Source organism: Macaca mulatta, chromosome 1 (assembly GCF_049350105.2).
Source record: "Macaca mulatta isolate MMU2019108-1 chromosome 1, T2T-MMU8v2.0, whole genome shotgun sequence".
Classification (NCBI taxonomy): domain Eukaryota; kingdom Metazoa; phylum Chordata; class Mammalia; order Primates; family Cercopithecidae; genus Macaca; species Macaca mulatta.
The window spans coordinates 201,445,655-201,470,198 of NC_133406.1; the positions used below are offsets into that span (position 1 = coordinate 201,445,655).

The following is a 24,544-nucleotide window of genomic DNA, read 5'->3' on the forward strand; positions in this document are numbered from 1 at the left end:
ATTTCCTTGTCAGCCACTTAAGGATTGTCAGGGAACCTTACTGTAAATCATTTGAAATAGATTAAATAGAATGAAACTGATTTCAGAACGCTTCTCCTCAAGAGCTCAGAGTATCTAGATGTTCTTACGAGCCCTCAAAACAATGCTAAAGGAGAAAGTAAAGTAGGGAAAGGACTAGATACATGATTTTCATTTGAAAGTCACAGACAATGAGATACAGTGAAGAAAAAGTCTCACTAAAAGAAAACACTTGCATATGCATACACATGTCAACACATACATTCTCTCACACATACATAAAACCAAAGACATGGCAAGAAAAACAGCCAGAACAGGTGTCTCCTGGACTAGAACCATACTGGCCTGCATGACATGAAATTTCAAAACTGGTAAACCCAAACTCCTGCAATCATGATGCACAGAGTCTGGCCAGAAAACCCAATGACAGAGGACACCCTCACAGACAAACTGAGCCCAGCTGCTGGTTCAGTCTGACCTTCACCAGGGCCTCCTGCTCCATCTGTTGAAGATGGCCCTGCAAGGCATCCACCTGAGCTGCAGTCTGTTCCAAAATTTCCTGGAAGGACCTTTGCAGTTCATTCAGAAGCCTCAGCATCTGTCGATTCTGCTGAGGGGACAAGTCCTGGGCATGTTCTGAGATAAAGAACTGAACATCAAAAGCAAGAGCATCCAGCTGAGATTTCCTTTCAGCCATGGGCTGTTTCAAATCCTAAGGTAAATGGAAAAAGGAAACAAAAAGCAAAACAAAACCATGATACTTCCATTTCTCAGTCCATGAAGAAAACTAACAGAATCAGAGAGGCTAATTTCCCGTACTCTCATAACTGGCACTAATGATTCTAGGGCCAAACTAGAATTAAAGTCTCTCTTGGCTGGGCACGGTGGCTCATGCCTGTAATCCCAGCACTTTGGGAGGCCAAGGTGGGCAGATCACAAGGTCAGGAGATCGAGACCATCCTGGCTAACACGGTGAAACTCCTTCTCTACTAGAAGTACAAAAAATTAGCTGGGCGTGGTGGCGGGCGCCTGTAGTCCCAGCTACTTGGGAGGCTGAGGCAGGAGAATGGCGTGAACCCGGGAAGCGGAGCGTGCAGTAAGCCGAGATTGCGTCACTGCACTCCAGCCTGGGCGACAGAGCGAAACTCCATCTCAAAAAAAAAATAATAATAATAAATAAATAAATAAATTCACAGATATTTTGGATTAGCAATAGTATAATTATGCAAGCATAAATAAAAGAGCTGCTTACTGCATTTGGAAATCAAGGTAGGTCCAATAAAGGAAACTTAATTCTAATTTATGAGGAGTTTGGAGAGACCGAAAGTGAGAGAGACTTTTTTTTTTTTTTAGATGGAGTCTCGCTCCGTTGCCCAGGCTGGAGTGCAGTGGTACAATCTTGGCTCATTGCAACCTCTACCTCACTGGTTCAAGCAATTCTTGTGCCTCTACCTTCTGAATAGCTGGGCCTACAGGTGCATACCACCATGCCTGGCTAATTTTTTGTACTTTTAGTAGAGATAGGGTTTTGCCATGTTGGCCAGGCTTGTCTTGAACTCCTGGCCTCAAGTGATCCGCCCTCCTTGGCCTCCCAAAGTGCTGAGATTACAGGCGTGAGTCACCGCGCCTGGCCATAAATTTTTTCAAAAAGTTTTGGAAAATATAACATGAATTTCTGATCTGAGATGTACCTAATTGTTCTTTCTTAGGTTCAAATATCTATTTGTATCCATCCAGCAATGAGTTACTGGTAGGCCAGTACTGAGAAAATACATAATTTGTTTGTGATTTGCTAAAATTTTTGTTTTTTGAGATAGGATCTTGCTGTCACCCAGGTTGGAGTGCAGTGACGCATACAAAGCTCACTGCAGCCTGGACCTCCCGGGCTCAAGCAATCCTCTCACCTCAGCCTTCTAAGTAGCTGGGACCAAAGGTGTGTACCACCATGCCTAGCTAATTTTTAAAATTATCTGTAGACACGGTGTCTCACTACATTGCCCAGGCTGGTCTCGAACTGCTGGGCTCAAGTGATCCTTCCACTCAGCCTCCCAAAGTGCTGGGATTACAGGCATGAGCCACTGCACCCAGCCTAAATTTTGATTTTTTGAGTAAATGATGCTGTTTATACTATTTTTAAAACTGTGAAAGATTACACTCAGACTTTCTTGTGTTATAGTTATATTTTTCCCTTAAAGTAGTAAAAACTATCCAAACACTAAAATCATCTGTTTTCAGACTATTAAAAGCAAGTAATCTTCCTACAAACATTCGGTGATTATCATTTATTTTATACTGGATCTCCATCACTTTGAAACTGACAGTAGATCAATTGAGAGTAGTCAATCCTGCAAAGTAGGCAGAAAGGGCTTCTTGAATATTTATCATAATGTTACAGTAGGTAGTTAGGCAGACATGAGCAGGGCATGAGAGGCCCTGCCCACCTCCACATTACCTGATGGTCACCTCCAAGAATGTCAGGTGACCATCAGGTGATGGTCAGGCGGTTGTTCAACCATCTCTCTAAAATAATAATTGGTTGTAGTCGGCAACAGAGAAAGGCATGCTTTTAATAGATAGAAAACACGTAAAGCTGGTGATTAGCAGCTTACTGATAAGATCTCAAGAGCCGGGCAAGTGGGCTCAAGCATGCACACTAAGAGGCAAAGTGGCGGTGTTTAAATCGGTATATGAACTTCTCCTAGGAACGCTCGACTGGTAAGGGAAAAACGCCTCAAGTGAGCACGTATACAACTTCAGTAAACACACTGCGCATCGGACCCCTCCCAAGTGCTGGCAGGTCACTGCACATGCAGACAGCCCACCCCAAGGGAAGAACCAGGGGAGGAAAAACATAACCCCTTGAAGCATGCCAACATATAAAACACAAGTCAAAGGACAGACAGCACACTAGGATCTCTCAAGTTGCCCGTTTGGCTCTCTTCCAAGTGTGCTTTACTTCCTTTCATTCCTGCTCTAAACTTTTTTTTTTTTTTAAGACGTGGTCGCACTCTGTCATCCAGGCTGGAGTCCAGTGGCATGATTTCAGCTCATTGCAATCTCCACCTCCTGGGTTCAAGCGATTCTCCTGCCTCAGCCTCCCAAGTAACTGGGATTACAGGCACCTGCCACCATGTCCAGTTAATTTTGTATTTTGTTTTCAGTAGAGACGGGGTTTCACCATGTTGGCCAGGCTGCTCTTGAAATCCTGAACTTCAGGTGATCCTCCCGCCTTGGCCTCCCAAAGTGTTAGGATTATAGGCATGAGCCACCATGCTCAGCCCTAAAACTTTCTTTTTTCTTTTTTTGAGATGGAATTTTTTTTTGAGATGGAACTGCCCTCTTGTTGCCCAGCTTGGAGTGCAATTGTGCAATCTCAGCTCACCACAACCTCTGCCTCCCGGGTTCAAGAGATTCTCCTGCCTCGGCCTCACGAGTAGCTGAGATAACAGGCATGTGCCACCACGCCCGGCTAATTTTTTTTTTTTTTTTTTTTTGAGACGGAGACTTGCTCTGTCACCCAGGCTGGAGTGCAGTGGCACAATCTCGGCTCACTGCAAGCTCCACCTCCTGGGTTCACGCCATTCTCCTGCCTCAGCCTCCCGAGTAGCTGGGACTACAGGCACCTGCAGCTGGGACTACAGGCGCCTGCCAACACACCCGGCTAATTTTTTGTATTTTTAGTAGAGAAGGGGTTTCACTGTGTTAGCCAGGATGGTCTCGATTTCCTGACCTCGTGATCCGCCTGCCTTGGCCTCCCAAAGTGCTGGGATTACAGGCGTGAGCCACCGTGCCCAGCCCTAAAACTTTTAAATAAACTTTCACTCCTGCTCTAAAACTTGCCTCAGTCTCTCCCTCTGCCTTATGCCCCTTGGTCAAATTCTTTCGCGTGAGGAGGCAAGAACCGAGCTGTTGCAGACTCACATGGATTTGCCGCTGCTAACAATAAGACAAAGCTTCCTTCCTCTGTGAACATAATAATTTAGGAAACTATCACTGGGAAAACAAGGCTCAGACTGTTGTTCTCTGCCGACAAGAGGATTCATATGTTATAACTAGGGGAGGGCACCAATGTATGACATGCTCTATGTCTCTATGTTTTTATATCTCATACTATGTCATGGGAATTTTTTTCATGCATGCTTCTTTGTAATATCTTAGCAAAGAGATAAAGCCTGAATAAAGTCTGAAACTCTCTCCCTCAGTGATATCTTTGGATAAAGGGTATAAGAAAAGGAGGCCGGTCAACTCTTGCGTGATAAAGAGGGATGAGATTGTGTACAAGGTTGATCATGGACAAACTTTTATGTCTGCTTCTCTTAAGACTGGGGAAGAGGAAGAAGATAGAACAGAAGGAGGGGTCATTTCTAGTTCTGTTCTGACGTTCTAAAAAGTTGAAGGAGAGGGATCTCTCTCTATAGCAGAGGGTTGATAAACTACTGTAATACCTGATATAATCTTAAATAGAACAAAAAAAGAACAATATTTGGGAGAAAACTCTCTGGCTCACATGTATCTCATGGTCCTAACTTTTCTCTCATTGACTAATAAAAAGAATCAATTAATCTGGGGCTTAAGAAGAAGAAAAGCATCTCTCTAGAGCAGGGGGGTCAACAAACTATGGCCCCCAAGCAAAATCTGGCCTGTCACATGTTTTTGTAAATAAAGTTTTATTGGAACATGGCCATAGCCATTTGTTTATGTAGCTATGGCTGCTTTAATTTTGCGTGATTGCAACAGAAATAGGTCTTTTGCATATGGTTCATAAAACCTATGATATTTATTATCTGGCCCTTTATTTAAAAAGTTTGCTGGCCAGACACTGTGGCTCACGCCTATAATCCCAGCACTTTGGGAGACCAAGGTGGGTAGATTGCCTGAGGTCAGGAGTTTGAGACCACTCTGGGCAACATAGTGAAACCCCACCTCTATTGAAAATACAAAAAATTTTAGCCAGGCACGGTGGTGTGTGCCTGTAATCCCAGCTACTTGGGAGGCTCATGCAGGGGAATGGAGGTTGCAGTGAGCCGAGATCACACCACTGCACTCCAGCTTCGGTGACAGAGCGAGACTCCGTCTCAAAAAAAAAAAAAACAAAAAAAAAGTTTGCCAACCCATGCTCTAAATAACCAATCAAAAATTCTCCTGAGTTCAGCCATGGTGGAAAGCACTGCAGCGATTTCACAGGAACTTAGAAATACCATCTGACCTAGCAATCCCATTATTGGGTATATATCCAAAGGAATGTAAATCATTCTATCATAAAGACACATGTACGTGTATGTTCCGTGTAGCACTATTCACAATAGCAAAGATATGGAATCAACCTAAATGCCCATCAATGGTAGGCTGGATAAAGAAAATGTGGACACCACATTTTATGGAATACTATCCAGCCATACAAAAGAATGCGATCATATCCTTTAAAGCAATATGGATGGAGCTGGAGGCCATTATCCTAAGCAAACTAACACAGGAACAGAAAGCCAAATATGGCATGTTCTCACTTATAAGTGGAAGCTAAACAAGAATACATGGATACTAGGAGATGAACAACAGATACTGGGGCCTACTTGAGAGTGAGGGGGTGGCAGGAGAGACAGGAACAGAAAAAATACCTATTGGGTACTGTGCTTATTACCCAGGTGATAAAATTATCTGTACATCAAATCCCCATGACATGCAGTTTACCTATATAACAAACCTGCACATGTACAAACAACAACAAAAAGATCTCCTGAAACTGGTATGTGTGTGTGTGTTTGTAGGATTGGATCTTGGTCAAAAGAGAAACAAAGGATGGATCCTAGATGCTCATTTATAAAGAGAAGATGAGACTGATAATAACAGGTCATTCTGTAGACGGTATCTCAGAGAACAGCTGAAGGGAGAAATGATCATAATCACAGAAGCTCCAGGGATATGATCTCTTTTTTTTTTTTTTTTAGACGGAGTTTCATTCTTGTTGCCCAGGCTGTTGTGCAATGGTGTGATCTCAGCTCACTGCAACCTCCGCTTCCTGGGTTCAAGCGATTCTCCTGCCTCAGCCTCCTAAGTAGCTAGGATTACAGGCACCTGCCACCCCGCCTGCCTAATTTTTTTGAATTTTTAGTAGAGACAGGGTTTCACCATGTTGGCCAGGCTGGTCTCGAACTCCTGACCTCAGGTGATCCACCCGCCTTGGCCTCCCAAAGTGCTGGTATTACAGGTGTGAACTGCCACACCCAGCCAGGGATATGATAATTTAAAAACCTAAACATAGCTGACTTTCTTGGAAATTTATCTTTCTAAGAAAGATAAATGGCCAGGTGCAGTGGCTCACACCTATAATCCCAGCACTTTGGGAGGCCGAGGTGGGTAGATCACCTGAGGTCCGGAGTTTGAGACCAGCCTGACCAACATGGTGAAATCCCGTCTCTACTAAAAAGTACAAAAATGAGCCAGGCGTGGAGGTAGGTACCTATAGTCCCAGCTACTCAGGAGGCTGAGGCAAGAGAATCACTTGAACCCGGGAGGCAGAGGTTGCAGTGAGCTGGCAACGTGCCACTGCGCTCCAGCTTGGGCGACAGAGCAAGACTCCGTCTCAAAAAAAAAAAAAAAAAAAAAGAAAGAAAAAGAAAGAAAGATAAATATGGATACTGGTTTGCCTAGCAGGAAAATAAAATTGATACAACTCAAAGGACAAAGAAAACATGCTTGAGAATGGGTGGAGAGTTTACCTCATATTGTTGGAGACAGCGGTTCAGGCTGTCAACATCTGTTTCACTGTTAGATCCCTTGCTGTTCAGAATAAGAATGGTATTGCCAACCCAGGCTCTCAGATCTTGAAGTCTGCCTTCTAGCTGTGTGTGCTGATTTAACACTTTAGTCTAAGAAATAAATGGCAAATCACATTATGAAAATCTCCCAGCCACCCAGACTTTGTGAGCTTTTATGAATAAAAGCAAAATGCTACCTTTTCTATTTCCACAGCATTCTGGAAGTGGAGTAACCTGGAATTCCAAGTGTCACTCACAGAACTGAGAGACTTCTGAAGATTCTTGGCATCTTTCTCTAGAGCCTTCAACAGTTGAGCAGGAACTTCTTGAGGTTGGCTGATGATAATTTGATTCACACACTCTAATTCCTGACTGACCAAGGTGGTCAGATCCTTTAACTCCCTGTCTAATACCTGAGGGAATAAAGTGGAGTTACCTATAAAAGCAAGACTAGAAACCCTCTGGGAATCAGCTGTGAACACATTTCTCTCTTACCCCATGTCTACACACATTTTAGGGCTTAGAAAATGTTTTTATGTACTTTCATTAATTTACTTGGTTCTTGCAATCACTAATTCATGAGGTAGGCAAGGTAGATGTTATTGTTCTGGATTTACAGAAGAGATGTCTCATTGCTTTAAAAAAAAATGTGAACAGGCCGGGCGCGGTGGCTCAAGCCTGTAATCCCAGCACTTTGGGAGGCCGAGATGGGCGGATCACGAGATCAGGAGATTGAGACCATCCTGGCTAACACGGTGAAACCCCGTCTCTACTAAAAAATACAAAAAACTAGCCGGGCGAGGTGGCGGGCGCCTGTAGTCCCAGCTACTCGGGAGGCTGAGGCAGGAGAATGGCGTAAACCCGGGAGGCGGAGCTTGCAGTGAGCTGAGATCCGGCCACTGCACTCCAGCCTGGGCGACACAGCGAGACTCCGTCTCAAAAAAAAAAAAAAAAAATGTGAACAGTGTTCAAGGTCACCCAGCTGGTAAGAAGTACAGCCAGGATTTGGATTCAGGTTTTCTGACTCAGTGCAGTCTGCTCCCTCCACTGTAACTTGCTGCCTCTCTGAGAGTATCATTATGCCTTTCTCCAAGGAGCAGCTGTGCAGAATTAATGTGCTACAAAATAAACCCAAAGGATGACTCTTCCACTCTAAATTCCAGGGTCATGGAACCAAAGAACACAAAGCTATCCCCAACCAGCTTTTCCACTCATCTAGTCTGTAATATTCTGGTCCTCAACAGTGAAGCCAGAAATAAGCTGTGGAAGAACTTGATATAGTTCTTTGGCGCATCATCCTCAGCCCCAGTTCAGCCATCCTACCCAAGGCCACACACTAGATACTGAGAGAACCAGTAAACCACTACAATCTGTCTTCATTGTGACTCCAATCCTATGACAACTCTTAACCTCCAATTTCAGTGAAATAGCCACTCTTCCTCCCTCTAAAGGCTGACTTTCTATGTTTTTAGGGGACTGGTTCTATCAGTTACCACTTCCTCTCTCTTCTAACTTCAAGTTCTCTTTTTCAATTGGTTCTTTCTCCTCAGTCCAAAACCCATTCATAACATTCCTTTCAATCCATCTCCTTCAAGTAGTGTCCCACCTCATTCCTTGCCTGTACCTAAGACTTCTGGAAAGAATGATCTATATTAATTGTCTCCACCTTCCAACCTCCCATTTATTCCAGCTGCAAGTTAGTTTATATCCGATCACTCCACTGAAACTGTTCAAAATCATCAATAACTTTCAGGAGCTGAATCTCCCCTTGAGTCCTCATTGTACTCAATCTCCCTGCGGCAGTTACTAGGACTGACTCCTTCTCCTTTGGTTTCTGTGAGACAAGTATTTCCAGGTGTTCTTCAGAGATCTCCAGTTAGACTTTTTCAATCTATTTTATTTTTTGTCCTTTAAATGGTAGTGCTTTCGAATATATTTTTCTTTCTGGTTTTTTTTTTTTTTTTTTTTGAGACAGAGTCTTGCTCTGTTGCCCAGGCTGGAGTGCAGTGGCATGATCTCTGCTCACTGCAAGCTCCGCCGCCTCCTGGGTTAACGCCATTCTCCTGCCTCAGCCTCCCTGGAAGCTGGGACTACAGGCGCCCGCCACCACGCCTGGCTAATTTTTTTGTAGTTTCAGTAGAGACGGGGTTTCACCGTGTTCACCAGGATGGTCTTGATCTCCTGACCTCGTGATCCGCCTGCCTCGGCCTCCCAAAGTGCTGGGATTACAGGCATGAGCCACTGTGCCCGGCCCTTTCTTTTTTTTTAAGACAAGGTCTTACTCCATCTCCCAGCCTGGAGTGCAGTGGTGCATTCATAGCTCAATGAAACCTCAAACTCCTGGGCTCAGGCAAATCCTCCTGCCTCAGCTTCCTGAGTGGTTGGGACTAGGGTGTACACCACCAGGCTTGGCTAATTTCTTACTACGTTGCCCAGGATGGTCTCAAACTCCTGAGCTCAAGCAATCCTCTTGCCTTGGCCTACCAAAGAGCTGGGATTATAGGCATGAGCCACCGTGACTGGCCCTGAGTATGTTTTTCTTCCTAAATAGTCTATTTTGTCCAAGTTTCTTTTTCTTTGTTTTAGCCTCTCCTTTTGTATCAGAAGCTTTCTGGATGCTCAAGTGGAGAGTAATGCCCTAAAAAGCAGACTACAAACTCTACTGGCTGTAGTCTTCACTGAGGGTGATGGAGTTGGGCTATACAGTTGGGAAACCACTTATATCAGTACCATTAGGTCTTCCTCCTTGGGCTGGTCAAACCATAGCGGGAGCAAGGATATAGCTCAAAATTCAGTATGTATGTGAACTTCCAGTTAATCCTACTGATTTCTGTATGGAATATTTACCTTCAATAAATGGCTGCTCTCTCTAGTCAAGAGACACTCTGAATTACTTTCCTCAGAGGATGAACATCCAGTCTTCTGTTAGTGCACGGCATGAGCAGTTGCCAGGCTATGTGAAGTAAGTTGAAAATCTAAAGGTCTAATTGTTTCTTAAACAGACTTTAAACCAATTAGAAGCCCGTTTGCATATCCACTTTCATCTCTTTCTGGTGCTCCCAATTTTTGAGGTTTTGGGGAGTTCTGTAGTGTGTAAATCAGGTTGTTCCTTAGCTTCCTCCACTGTAAGTTGAGGATCTGGTTTACTCTAGCTTGCTAAGGTAGTTACCTCCTCATCTATCTGCTTTCTAACTTCTAAAATTTTGCTGTTGTTTTCTCCTTTCTTGCTCTTTATGAATTTACGTGCTTAAAACACAAAAAACCTTTTTCCTGATGTCTTAGTATAGTTTTAGGAAGTAAGAGAGATTAACTTATATATCTAACCTACTGTTTTAAGCCTCCAACATTTCTTGTTTGAATTACTGCAATAGTTTCATAACCAATCACTCTGCCTTTGAATTTACCTAAATCAATCCAAAACCACACAGATAACAACTGGTAGGGCTGGGTGTGGTGGCTCGTGCCTGTAATCCTAGCACTTTGGGAGGCCGAGGCAGGTGGCTTGCCTGAGCTCAGGACTTTGAAATCAGCCTGGGCAACTGGTGAAACCCCATCTCTACTTAAAAAAAAAAAAAAAAAAAAAAAAATTAGCCAGGCATGGTGGCGGGTACCTGTAGTCCCAGCTATTCGGGAGGCTGAGGCAGGAGAATTGCTTGAACCTGGGAGGCAGAGGTTGCAGTGAGCCAAGATCACGCTACTGCACTCCAGCCTGGGCGACAGAGCAAGATTCCATCTCAAAAAAAAACAAAAGCAAAACAACAACAACAAAAAAAAAATTGGTAGTAATTACATTCATAGCCAAATCCAAGGTCTGTTAAAGTCTATCCTTTATAAATCTTATCCAATCTATCCAAATGTGGCCCATCTCATAATTATCTGACAAGGGTCTGAGATTGTTTACCCTAGAATAGAGTGCAAGCAGGTCCTAGTAAGTCTTGAAATCTTCAAGGAAGATGGAGGCAGCTATCTTGAAGCTGATGTCTGTGGTGGAAGTCCCTGGGAACCTACCTTGGCCTGACACAGCAGATCCTGTAGTTCTGCCAGGTTTAGCTCCAAAGGCTGCATCTGTCTGGTCCTCATTTCAATGTTCCGTAACAGAGACAGATAGGATACTAGCTTTTCATCATGTTCTAAACAGAGTTGCCGGGTAAATACATTCTGTGGAGCCAAAAAGAAAGCTGACTCAGTTCTGACATTCTTCCTTAGAGAGCAGAAGCTCAGAGCTATCAATCTACAAGCATCATTTTACCAAAATTTCCAAAAGTTATTCTGATTTTAGGTAGCATCATCCTAGTATTTCTATTAGCTTGTTTCTATTTAAAACCCTTGCAGATTTCAGAAAGACATTCAGAGCCAATGCCTAATTTTTCAACAACTTTGTTACAAACAGATGATGATAAACTAAGTTATATCTTAGAGAATCATCTAGTGCCTTAAAATGTATATAGGTATACAATTATACATATGTAAACTCTGTACCCAGTTAAGAATTTTAGCATTAAACTAATTATATCTTTAGGGGGAAAAAAAAAGCACACCACTTACTTGTGTTGCTCTGAAGGGCTCTGGGTTTACACCTCCATTTCCCTTTCCTCCAAGTGCAGTCATGAAGGGAGTTTGTTCAATGCCAGGGCTTTCTCTGACCTTTTCCTGTGGTGTCTTCTCTGTCTTCACTGTAGAGCATACTGTTAGGGACATTGTCTTTTCTTCACTGGTCTCTGGAACAGTAGGACTAATGATGGCATTCTGTTGCCCTGTATTCTCTTTCTGAGACACTCCTTTGAATAGTTTCTCTGGAAGAAAGGATCCCAAGACTCTGGAACCTCTCTGAGTCACTATGTCCTCAATGGATCCTGCTTGCAGACCTGTAACGTTAGGGTTTGCCATTTCTAGAAATTTCTCTCCAGTTATTTCCTGTGTTGCTATTTCAGATTTGAGAGTTCCACAAAGTTTATCATCACTCTTGCTGCCCTGATGATGAAGGTCTCTTCTGTCTGAGAATTCTAGATAACTGACTTCTTTTGAATCTGGTCTAGAAACTGTAATTTCTTCCAATTTGAGACCTCTTGCTGGGTCAAAGGATACTTCTTGGTATGACTTTTCTTTACATTCATTAGATGAGGAAATGAGATGTTTGGTTTCCTTGGTTTTAGAAGTAACACAGGAATCTTGATGATAGTTGGTCTCCCGTCTGGTGGTTCCTTGGAAAGACCTGTCTGTTTTGGAAATTTGGGATGAGCCTGTCACTTGGGCTTTTCCATCTGATTCCTGGTAGTGCAATCCTTCAGGTCTTGGGGTCATAGAAGGGAATGGTTCACTCTGGGCCCCACAAGCAATTTCTTGAGATAAGTTTTCTTCTGGTTTTAAAGTCAAGCAGAGACTTAAATTGTTTACTTTTCCTTCACTGGCCTGTTTAGAGCTGAAGAGTGTTAAAGCATCTAGATGTTTTATAGAAATTCCTTGAGGTACCACTTGGGAAGAAGAGTCTTCAGTTTTAAAAATAACAGAAAATCCCTTTTCTGTATCAGCTTCTTTCCCTTTTTCACTTGAGGTCATTTCCCTAGGCTGGCTCTTTATATGGCAGTCATGCTCATCTCTAATGGCAGTTTCCTGATACAACTTTTCTTCAGAAAGAAATGCTGATTTGCATGTTCTGATGCTTTCTTCTACAATCACCTCCCTCTTCTCCCTCTTACTTTTCACCCCAGCATTCATTGGTTGCTGCAAAACCTGCTCACTCGGCAATTTGCCTGATGTTTCACAATATGTTTCTTGTACTTCCAAAATCACTTCCCCTTGATTTTCTCTTATTTCTTCAGAATCTAGACATGAGGTAGACTGCTTCATATGAGAAATAATTTCTATTTTTGTCTCTGCTTTTTCCTGCTCTTCATTTGTGTCATTTCCCATGTTATTTCTAGCCACTTCTTTGAGTTTAAAATCACAAACTTCAGAGTAAGTATGTGTCAATGACACTTGGCCCAAGGATTCACCTTTAAGATTATGAGGATTTATGATACTGATAAATTCTTTAGCATCTGGAGACATTCTTGGCTTATGTTGATCCTTGCACCTAAATTCCTTTAAGGAAATTTCCCTGCTCTTTTTTGCCTGCTCCCCATCAGAAACTCTCACTTTAACCTTTTCTTGTGCAGACTGATTTTCAACTTGAAGTAATCTCTCACTCTCTTCTACTTTATTACAACTCATTTCAGCAGTCTGATTACAAGCAATTAACATATCCTTTCTTAGAGATTCATTTTGCAATGCACACACTTCAATCCCCTCTTGCTTTTCAATCTGAGCCCTGTGATCGCTGAACTCTGAAGTATCTATTTGGATCATATTTGCCAGTTCAGGACTGATCAGTCTTTTCTCAATAGCTTCCGCTAAAGTCACTCTCTGATCACTAAATATGTCAACAATTCCTCCATTTAACACCTGATGAGATGCAATAATTCTGACCATGTTTTCATCCACCAGTTCCTCTTCCAAAGCTGATGCCAATGTCAGTCTTTTTCCAGTAGCAGTGTCTATGATTCCACCAGTATTTGCCTGGGCTTCCAGAACCTTCAGCGTAGATGCAAAGTCTACTTTTCCAAGCTGAATTGCTTGAGACAATGTAAGCACTTTGTCGCTCACTCCATCTTTAATGTCTGAGAAGGGAATTACTTCTAGATATCTCTGTCCAGATTCAATATCAATCTTACATTTCTTGACTAATTCTGAGTAGGGGACAATTCTGCAGTTCTCGGGATCTACAATGCCATGCATCATTCCTGGAGACAATACTGCTTCATTAGTTAACAGTCCTTCTTTTTTAGCTTCTGCCAAGGTCAATCTCTGACCAGAAATGAGATCCACAAAGTTTCCACTAAAGGCCTGAACTTCCTGGATTTCTCTTTTCAGGTCTGGGGTAATAAGATCTAATTTTATGGCTTTAGGGAGGGAAACAGTTTCCTTTGTTTCAGGATTGAAAATCTGATGGATGTTTAAGTTTTCAACTCTTTTGAGTTTCTTGGCTAAATCTTCACCAATTAAGCCATGTCTGAAGGCATTATCAACAGAAAGTCTCATCCCAGATATATGGTGAATGATACCTCCATCTAGCACCTGCTTAGTCAACAAACGAATGGCCTCCTCTCTCTCCAAAAGACCTCTGTCAATGGACTGCACAACTGTTAAAGGGGCTTTACTATCAGGGTCTATAAGTCCTGTTGTTTCCATTTGTAAACTAATTAATCTCTCCCTAACTGTTTTTTCAGCATCTCTACCTTTGGAAGCTTTCTCCAGATTTATAAGCTCTGGCTGGTCAGCAATGTCCACCAAGCCAAGAGTTGAGGCCAAAGTTACTGAAACTTTTTTGCCTCGTTTCAGATCAATAATTCCACCAGTCACCACCTGCCTCTCTAAAATTCTGGTGGCTGTTTCCTTGTCAAGAAGTCCAACCGTAACTGCATCCTTTACAGAGCATAGTGTGTGGGTACGGGGGTCTAAGATACCACTTATAGCTTTGTCTGCCATGAGGACATTATGTAATAATTTCTCATCCATCAGACCTTCATTAATGACTTCTTCAGTTGTCAAAGACTCACACGTCTGAGAGTCAAAGAACCCCTGAAACATGTTCAGCTTCTCCATAAGCTTCACGGCAGTGTGACTTGGCACGATGCCTCGGGATATTGCTTCATTTAGTAAGAGCTTTTGACCTGTTTGTTCATGAAAGATACCACCATCTAGTAACTGTGCAGATAACACATTTAAGGTAGCTTCTTCAAGCAATTCTGATGGATGACTGTAGGACAGAAAAGTTTCCCTGCCATTATCTTCCTCATTGGTCTTTTCTAATATCATCATACTACCACCTGCGATGTTCTGTGCTTCTTGAGTTTCTTTATGGTCATCCTTAGCCAAAAATGTTTTCTTTAACATTTGCTTTTTGTCCAGAGGATGAATGTTCACATCAGTTTCAGACTTTAGTTCTAACTTTACACCTAGAGTTTTCTTTACCTGAACTTCTGACTTTTTGCTTTGGGGTTTTATGTGAGATCCTCCAGTTTCATCATGAATATATTCAGTCTCAAGAGTGTGTGCTTGTTCATTCTGACACGTAAAAGAAGTGTTTCTGAGAGGCTGATGTTCTTTCTTTGGTGTTTCAACAGAAAAAAGATCTTTGTCAACCACCAACGGCACACCTTCCGCCTCCGCAGGAGGTACAGTCAGGAGGTGTCCCCTGCTGGCATTTTCTTTGATAGACACTGCTGTTTGGTCTTCCCTTGTGGTATCTATCAACTGCCTTTGTACCTCTAATTTGACTTTATTTATTACCTTCAAAGAGTCAACATTTGAATTTCTCTCTTTTTGTTCTACAAACAGATCCTCTTCAGGGTTCTCTACAGAAGAATCTTCTGTTTCTACAGTGGTCTTTTTGCCTTTTTCTGTAGTGCAATCTTCCTGATTGGGATATTCTTTGTTCTGAGAAGAAAACTGGAACTCAGGCAGCCTCACAGTCCACCCATCGCTGAAAGTTCCTGAGATTTTCACATTAGCTGACTCTTGCAATCCCTCAGGAGTTTTTTGCCTTTGATGTCCAATTTCAACCACTTCTGGAGGACTTGTTTGATACTTGTCTCTGGATGTTAGTATCTCCATCAGCTCTTTATCTAACAGAAGCAGCCTCTGTCCATTTTGTACATTAATATAGCTGTGAGTCATCAGCTGGAACAACAGATTCTCACTCTTGCTTGCTATGGCCTTAGGTTGGCTCTTGCTGCACGGTAGAACTGCTGCTCCATGATTAATATTTTGTTCTGCAGAGTCTGCTAGTTGCATGTGGGGCATCACATCAGGTATACAAATCGATTTTAAGTTATTGGCAAGATCTCTGTCCAGGATACCACTTTCTATTGCTTTCTTCCAGGACAAAATCTCTGTGGTTGCTGGTAGAAACAGAGCCTTAATGTGCTGTCGGTTACTAAGGATTTTATGTGCTAGTTCAGTAGACACAATACCTTGTTCTAGGGCATCTGTAATTGGGAGGATCTCTCCAGATTCAGGCCACAGCAAACCCATGAATGACCAGAGGGACTCCAGAATCACAAGGGCGATCTTAGCAGCTACTAGATCATTGCTCACTGCTTCATTTATTGTTAGCCTTTGCCCCGTGACAGTGTCTATGATGCCTCCTGTCTGAAGCTGCCTTATAAGGATACCACAGGCCATATCTTGGTCAATCAAATTATGTCTTACAGCCTCTTCCACTGTAAGTCGGTGTCCTGTTCTTGGATCTACTATGCCACCAGCAAAAAGCTGAGCTTCCAGCAACCGGACAGTGACCTGCCTATCTATCAGCCCTTCCTGAACTGCACGGAAAATGCTAACCTTCCGGCCTGATTTCAAGCTCACCATTCCCCCTGCCAATTGTTTGACAGGCAGTAATTTGAATCCTGATTCCTGGTGGACAATACATCGTTGCATCAGATCCAGTAAACCAATTTTCTCAGCTGTGTTAGGGTCTATCAAATTCTTGGATGTTCTAAGATGAGACTCTAACACTGAATGAAGCCATGCAGAAATGAGGCCTTGATGAAAAGCCTCTTCCAGGTTAATACAGTTCTCACTAGGGGAAAGACTGAAACCTCCAGTTGCCAGGTGAGCTTCTAAGATTTTCAGTCCAACTCTCTCACTGATTATTCTCTTCTCAATTGCTTCCACCACAGAAAGAGGGCCTCTGCTCTCAGTAAGCCTGCTTATTAAGGCCAGGGCATCCTGTAGCTCCCGGAGCTCCTGGTACATCTGGGGATTAATGAGGTTTCTGGCTAGGCCCTCCTCCAAAGAGAGGTTTTCACCAGTCTCAGGGGCAATGAGGCCAGACATGATAACCTGAGATTCCAGAAGTGCAAGGCCTGTGTCTTGGTCAAGGAGGCCCTTTCGCATGGCTTTGAAGATAGGAAATATCTCCACTGTGCCTAGGTCAATCACCCCAGCAACTGCTCTGCAATCCTAAAAAAAAAAAAAAAAAAAAAAAAAAAAGGAAAAGAAAACTGAATCAGAGCCAATGGCAAAGCACAACGATTGAAAGGAGTCATTCAAAGAACTATAGTATTTAGGCCAGGCATGGTGGCTCACGCCTATAATCTGCCCGAGGCGGGCAGATCATGAGGTCAGGAGTTCGAGACCAGCCTGACCAACATGGTGAAAACCCCGTCTCTACTAAAAATACAAAAATTAGTTGGGCTTGGTGGTGCCTGCCTGTAATCCCAGCTACTCAGGAGGCTGAAGCAGGAGAATTGCTTGAACCCGGGAGGTGGAGGGTTGCAGTGAGCTGAGATTTTACCATTGCATTCCAGTCTGGGTGACAGAATGAGACTCCGTCTCAAAAAAAAAAAAAAGAACTATAGTATAAGCCCCAACATGTAGGAAATATTCTGAAGCAAGCCACCCAGTGTTAATAATAAAAAAGAGTTTTTCTACACTGCAGAATGTTTACTAGACCAGAAGTTCCTAGATCACTTGAGAGATAGTGGCATTAAGCATATCTGAGTGACAAGCTCTACAGGGTGGCAAGCAGTGAAAGTGATAGGATTTAATCTTATTTTTAAGACCAAATCATCATAAAGTTTCTTACAGACGCATAACAGTTCCCCCAAAGTGAGAATTCAACCCCATAAAACAAGTTTTTGCTGTTGTAAACCACACAGAAGACTCTGGAAGTAGCAATTCCCTGCTGATGAGCATAGCAGGACTGGTCCACAGAATAAGAGGGATTTATGCAGTCCAATAGCTCCAGAACAATTGTGCATCCCAGTAAACAGGCCTGTGTATATTACTCAAGAAAGTATTTTAGCCACTGGGATACTCGCATTCTTGGACAATGCTAGCTTCTCCCAAGGCAATGGCTCTAAATTAAATTAGTTCTAGGACTTGGAAGTAGCAAGACAAGGAAGAAACAGATCGGGAACCCTTGCCTACGGAACCACTAGTAACTTTTCTTCTGGTCCAGGCTAGAATGGGTAGCACAATAACCATGACTACAGCTGTCACTTATTATTAGATCTATTGAACACTGACATTTAATTCTCACAGTAATCCTATGAAAACAATTGTTTGAATCTTTAGTTTGAAGAAATGAAAATGAGGCACATAGTTTAGGTAACTTGTCCAAGGTCACAAAACTAGTAAGTTCCAGAAATAAATCAAGGTCTGACTCTAAATCTTGTATGCCCTCCCAGAGTCAGACCCAGAAAACTATAAAAGACAAGTACAGTAGAGTCACATCTTAACACAGGAGTTAGGTCCTAAGGTCAGTGAATAAGGCATATACGCTGTCAAAATTACTCTTGCAAATCCTAGAAAGAGCTCCTAAAGAATTCTCATTTTGAGATCTTTTATCACAGAATAATACATTCAGATTTTAAATTATTTAAGTGTTTAACCACTTAACAACACTTCATCATTTTTATTACTCTCCAACTTTTCAGCTCTTATTTATGTTCACTATTTTCATTTTCTGTATATAATTTTATCTGTCCCTCTTTGGTCAGTGCTACTTTCTGATTACTTATTTAACTCTCTACCTTATTGATGGAGGATCTTGTGGAAGCAGTTTCCAATTACTTCCCTGCCTCCTAAATAATAGCATTCCATTTTACCTCAGTGAGTAAGTTCCATAAGAGCTGATCCATTGCCCATGAAGGTCTAGGAGCAGTAGCTGTCATTCAATAAACATGGGACGAATATGGATAAGTAATAAGGAAACCCTTAAAATCATTAAACCATTTCCCCTCAGATTTTAGAAACACGCACTGAGGATTTCAAGCTTGATGAGGTGCATACAATAAGAATACAGTATGGACAGCAAATAAAAGAACAGTATATTTGGTTCTCATCTCCATTTCTACATATGTATTCAATCAATGGAATAAGTGACAGACTTCTCCACACTAAAGTATTATTTATTCCCTATCCCCTTGTTTTCTGACCAAGAAGAGAAAGTTCAATCTGTATAATTTAAACATATATATTATGCAAATTCCCTAAGTGTCTGTTTTAAAGAAATTGAAGGAAAAAGTTCACTGGAATGTGATACCTGAAAAATTTCAAGATACCTGAAAAATTCCTTTTAGAAAATCCATGAAAGACTATTCAGAACAGACAATATGACAAAGAAAAACATTCCTTTGAGAACTTTTCATTTCTTTTGTGAGATTCATGGAGTCTCAAAAATGCTGACACTGAAGAAAGGCCTGGAGTCTAGCCAAAGAGAAAAGTCTACAATGTTACTTCCAACACCCTCACAATTGGAGAATAGGCAGGAAACACTCAGCTGGGAAAAAATCCAGAGAAACTCATTTCTATCCTACCAAACATGGACATTCTGACCTAAACAAGCATTAAGAGACAGAAGGAGAGGAGGAAAGAAAACATAAAAGGCTTCTACTTACCAGAGTTGCAGGGCACTCCTCAGGCAGATAAAAGATAGAGCCTTATGGAGCAGCTCAGCCGTATCACACACAACAGTGTAAGCTTGGTGTTAGCGTCCAGCATGCGACTGTTTGTTTTTGCAAAAAAGAACCCCAAACAGGTCGTCCTCTTTTCCCTTTGTGCATTTGTGCTTAAACTCCAAAGGGTTAGTGAAACTTGTAAGCAAGGATGTCAGTTAATCAGAACAATACTTCACATGAAACACACAAACAGTACAGGAGACACATCATGCTCAATGTAGTGGTGCTCAGCAGCTTGTCTTTCTTTTTTTCTTTCTTTCCTTTTCCCCCCTTTTTTAACCTTTCAAAATGAGAACTGGATGTTCTCAGCAAGCAATTGTTAAAACTTTTCACATACTCCCTTATATGGTGAAGCAACAAGCCACTGGAAGTGGGCTACCTTAAATGGAGAATGTTATACTAGCACTTTGTTTTTGGAAATATACCATCAAATCATTGCTAGTTCTGTCTTATGGTCTTTACAACTCCTGTTGCACAAAATTTATATCCAAGGACCAGAATCAAGACATGCTTTGTCTGAATATCATTTTGAGCATCATCTGGACCAAATTTGACTATCACATGAGCTTAATTTTGGCCTGCCCCACATAAGTTGGCCATTGCTTCACAACATAGGAAATAAGCAGGCAAACACACATATATATCCCAGAGACACATGTATATATTATGATAAGTGTACACACACGCACAGGTATCCAGGAAGAACTTAGGACAACCAGCAGGAAATATGATGACTTTCATATGGTCCAGGAAATGAACATGGAGGGGAACTGGTAAAGATGCCACATGATGAGATGACTATGGGTGAGGGGAACCAGCGTCTTAGTCAGTGAAACTACTCTACTAGTTTGCTTTGGAACTTAATATTTCTCATTGCCTTAGTATGGAGGGAAGAGGTTCACAGGTTTTTCTTTCCAATATCCAGAACTCTTGGCTATCAACTTTCATGTGACAATGCCACAAGGGAGTATCTTACTGCCCTGTGATCATATACAATACAGAATTTATGTTCTCCTCAACTGCTGTCTGCCACAAAATGGCATAAGACAAAAAAGGTGAACCAGGTCTAAAGGGTCAGCTGTGTCTTCTAGTGCTTTTGACTGACCAACACATCATGGAACCCCAGTAAGGAAACACAAGACACATGGCTGCTAAGGTGAGGTTAAAAATTAAGTCACATTGGTCATGGAAAGCTAGTGATCATGACTCTGAATCAGCAAAGCTGCTTTCATACCATTCAAAAGGTATCCACCCAATATTTGGAGATGAAAACTAAAAGTACCTTTTGTTCTGTCTGGTGAGCCAACTGGCTCTGAAGCTGCTGAAGCTGATTTGCAGAACCATCACAAAGGTCATGGTAAGCCTGGTTTAGGGCATTCAATTGCTCAGATATTTGTTTCTTCTCTTTTTCTGAGAGCCTGGAAGATGAAGCATTAAAGTTTTTTTAGGGAAAAAAAAAAATCCCCAAACTCTGCTCCATTGCTTCAAAATTACTACTTCTTCATCTTGGATGGATGATCTTCTTCCATATTCATGGGAGACTCTGGCATTTCACTCAGTTTTTCTGTCTATCTCAGATCAAGTCATGGTTCTTGGTGATGTCAGTGCTATGTCCACCCCATGCTTGTAGTTCAAATGACCTCATCTCCACTTTAGCCCCACCTACAAACGTCAAATTTAGACCCTTCTATCATCTGAAATTATTCTGCTTCTGAAATCTTAGACTTCAATAATCCACTATATGATTATAACTCTACCTTCCAGTTTTATCTTTCTTTACTCCTTCTATACCTATTTTCTTTTTAAAATAAAATATTTAAACAGGCAGAAGAATATAACAAATTCTCATTTACCTGTTATCTAGCTACCCAGCTTTCACTTCACGATTTACTATTTTACATATGCGCTTTAGGCCCTTTTCTTTTTCTTTTTCTTTTTTTTTTTTTTGAGATGAAGTCTCACTCTGTCGCCCAGGTTGAAGTGCAGTGGTGCAATCTTGGCTTACTGCAACCTCCACTTCCTGGGTTCAAGTGATTCCCCTGCCTCAGCCTCCCGAGTAGCTGGGATTACAGGTGCCTGCCACCACACTGAGCTAATTTTTGTAATTTTAGTAGAGACAGGGTTTCACCATGTTGGCCAGGCTGGTCTCAAACTCCTGAACTCAGGTGATTCTCCTGCCTCAGCCTCCCAAATCACTGGGATTATAGGCACGAGCCACCGCACCTGGCGGCTTTAGACCCCCCCTTTTCTAAGAAATAAGACATTACAGATATAATTAAAGCCCACTGTATATTTGTCAACGAGTCCATTCCTTTCCCTTTCTTCCCAAAGGTAACCACCTCTTGAATCTGATGAATCCTGCAACTTTCTTTTTTCATTCCACATTATGTTCCTGAGAATGAACTCTGTTGATTCAAATGGGAACTATCATCAACTCATGGATATGTCCTAAGCCTTCCTTAACACCTCTATTTCCTCTTATTCTATCAGTCTTCTCTATTAAGTTTCTTTTCTTCAGAGGCCAGACCCCACAATCCACATTCTTAATCAGTTCCCTACCATTATCCTTGCACTCTCCACTGACTAACCTGATAAATGTCCAACCCCCAATCAATCAAACCATCAGTCTCTTCTGCTCCTACACTAAGGCTGCTAGGTAAATCCAGTTAGAGGAAAAAAAAAATTCCACAACCACATAGAGAGAGCCAACTGGTTTCCAATCTCAATTGGGCCACAATATTTCCTGACAATCCTCTTGTAAATTCCCAGCCAAGTTCTTCTTCCTTTCTCCTGGACACCATCCTTTCAACAAACCTTTCTGCCTATTTCAAAGAGAACATACAGACCACTGGGCACTAATTCTCCTACTTTCTGGCTTCAGTCCTAACAAATTTACCTCTATCCATACCTTTCTTAATCTCCTTTCCCTCATCTCCACCTCAGAAAAAAAGTGGCCTCAATTTCCTGTTTAAGGTTGTACTTTCTAATGATCAATGAGTTTCATCCTCTTGCATGTCCACTGGGACCTTTCTCTAATTATTTCCTTCCTTTTGTCCTTAGACTTACTCCAAAACAGTTAATTCCATTGTAGCTTTTAAGAAAACAAAACCTTCTTGATCATATACTCCATTTTTAAATATTGATTCTATTACATTTTTCCTCTCCTATGTCCTGGCTTCTTCAAAGAGCAGTTCTGTTTCACCTTGCTTGCCTCCAATGTGCTCCTCACCATACTAAATCTGACCTCATGCCACAACTTGTCACCAGAGGCACCAGAGACTTCTAACTTGCCAAATGTACAGATATTATTCAACTTTTCTTGACTTCTGAACTTCTCTCCTTTTTGGAACTCTGTTCTTTCTTGGGTTCTGAGTTATCACTCATATTTTCCTTTTCCTTCTCTGAGGCTTCCTCAACAGGCTGAGAAGCCCCGAAAAACCCTTTGGAGTAATCTACCCTCATGCTTTCTAATACGCCGATAATTCAAATCTCTGTCACTTTATGTGATAATTTTTAAGTGTAACCAAACCCATAGATTCATTATCCTTAACATCTCTTGAATATTAGTCTCTTCATTTCCATTCCTCATCATTTCTTGCCTACATTATCAGAACAGCCTCTTAACAGGCCTCTCAGCCTCTATTCTCACTACATGTCCTTTCTTTATATAACTGTTCTAGCAACTTTTAAAAGCAAAACACAATCATGTTTAAAATCTCTTCCCCTAGCCAACAAATTAAATGCAAACTCTTCAGTATGAACTACAGGGTCCCCCATAATCTGACTCTTGCTGCCCTGAATTCTCCAGTCTGAAATCTCATTACAGCCATAAGTTTTAGCCTGATAGACCAGATGTGCCATAATCTCTCATTTAATACTCACTTATGACCATGCTTGGCCAAGAAGATCTGTGATGTTTTAATAGCTTCAGAGACTTGTTCTTTCTTTGTTGTCAGCTCTTCTGCCAGAACCTACATGGTAGAAATAAAGAGAAAAGGCTTCAAAACCCAAGAAATAACAGTCAGAATTTATTTTAAAAATTGTTTTAATCCTACAGAAAACATGCAGCTTAGGTCAAATTATCACCAACGAGCTACAGCTGATAAAAAGGTACAAGAACAAACAAGATGGCTTCTTAAATTTCTTTAAGTTAACATTTACTTAGGTAGCAATCACTTCTGGAATGGCCCACACGTGACTTCTACTATTCCACCTAATGCATTAACATGTATTATTCTACCCAGATAAACAGAGATGGACCTTCCTCTCACCTGCTGTTCCAAAATAGCTTTTTCAATGTCTGTTGATTCTTTGGTCTGGGATGAGGTAGCTTTTCCTTGTGTATTCCTCGCTAGAGTAGACACCCAGCCCAAAAGTTCTTTAACCTTCTCCACATGTTCTTGTTTCTCCTCTTCTACCACTTTCTAGAATAGGAAATAGAAAATCAATATTCTAGCAATGTCTTTTATTAGGTTGGCATGACTTCAGATTTTCTTAAATGAAGTCTTCCTAAAAACAGATACAAAAGTTACCTAAATAAGCAGGCTGTGAAAATAACCCCAAGTATAATTTAGCCAGGCTACAGTATTGCTCACAGGTGTTTGTGAGCTGAATTTGTTATACCTAGGTTTAATACCATTCTGAAAAATACAAACAAATATAATAGGCACTCAATAATTACTTAATGATTTTTTAAAAAATCTCTTCACATATAGCATCTTACTCATTTTCATAATTCTTAGGTTTACAGGTGGATCTGTAAGAAGAGAAGAGGCTGAAGCCTACTGAGATTATATTATGTAGGTATGGATATAAAGAAAGTCTTGCTAATTTAAAAAGCAAAAGATGGTATGGTTAATGTTTTAACAGTTTTTCTTTTATAAGAGAGACTGAATATGCAGAAACTTATTTTACAAAGACAGAAGATTTTTATAATTACAAAAAGATGACATGCTTATTACAATAAATTCAAACAAGTCTAAAACACACAATTATGTAATTTAATCTTATTTAATCTTTATTTTAATAAAGATTTAAATCTTATTTAAATCTTTAAATCTTTAAATCTTTAAATTAAAAAGATTTAAATCTTATTTAATCTTATTTCCACAGAGATTTGGTATAAATGCCTATAAACTTCTTTCTATGCCTTATTATGTCTTTGTAGTATACAAAGACATAATAGTTTTGTCTATTTAATAGTTTTGTCTATTTATTAGTTTTGTCTATAAAAACATGTAGTTTTGTTTTTAATGAAATCATAATTGT

The 24,544-nt window shown here is 41.2% G+C and overlaps 1 protein-coding gene across 8 annotated transcripts in view; it reads right to left on the reverse strand.

The window, feature by feature from the left end:
* The window catches only part of MACF1 (microtubule actin crosslinking factor 1), a 384,222-nt gene that overhangs the window by 142,163 nt on the left and 217,515 nt on the right, over nucleotides 1-24,544 (reverse strand). For 5 of the 8 annotated variants that reach the window (XM_077962806.1, XM_077962813.1, XM_077962804.1 and 2 more), the window contains 8 exons: nucleotides 23,548-23,700; nucleotides 23,159-23,247; nucleotides 20,559-20,694; nucleotides 11,319-16,775; nucleotides 10,782-10,931; nucleotides 6,971-7,186; nucleotides 6,735-6,884; nucleotides 497-730 (listed from right to left, as the gene is read on the reverse strand). In XM_077962806.1, coding sequence (XP_077818932.1) covers nucleotides 497-730; nucleotides 6,735-6,884; nucleotides 6,971-7,186; nucleotides 10,782-10,931; nucleotides 11,319-16,775; nucleotides 20,559-20,694; nucleotides 23,159-23,247; nucleotides 23,548-23,700 — 6,585 coding nt within the window. The remainder of the gene's footprint in view (nucleotides 1-496; nucleotides 731-6,734; nucleotides 6,885-6,970; nucleotides 7,187-10,781; nucleotides 10,932-11,318; nucleotides 16,776-20,558; nucleotides 20,695-23,158; nucleotides 23,248-23,547; nucleotides 23,701-24,544) is intronic. The other 3 variants (XM_077962816.1, XM_077962815.1, XM_077962819.1) reach the window with 1 other exon arrangement.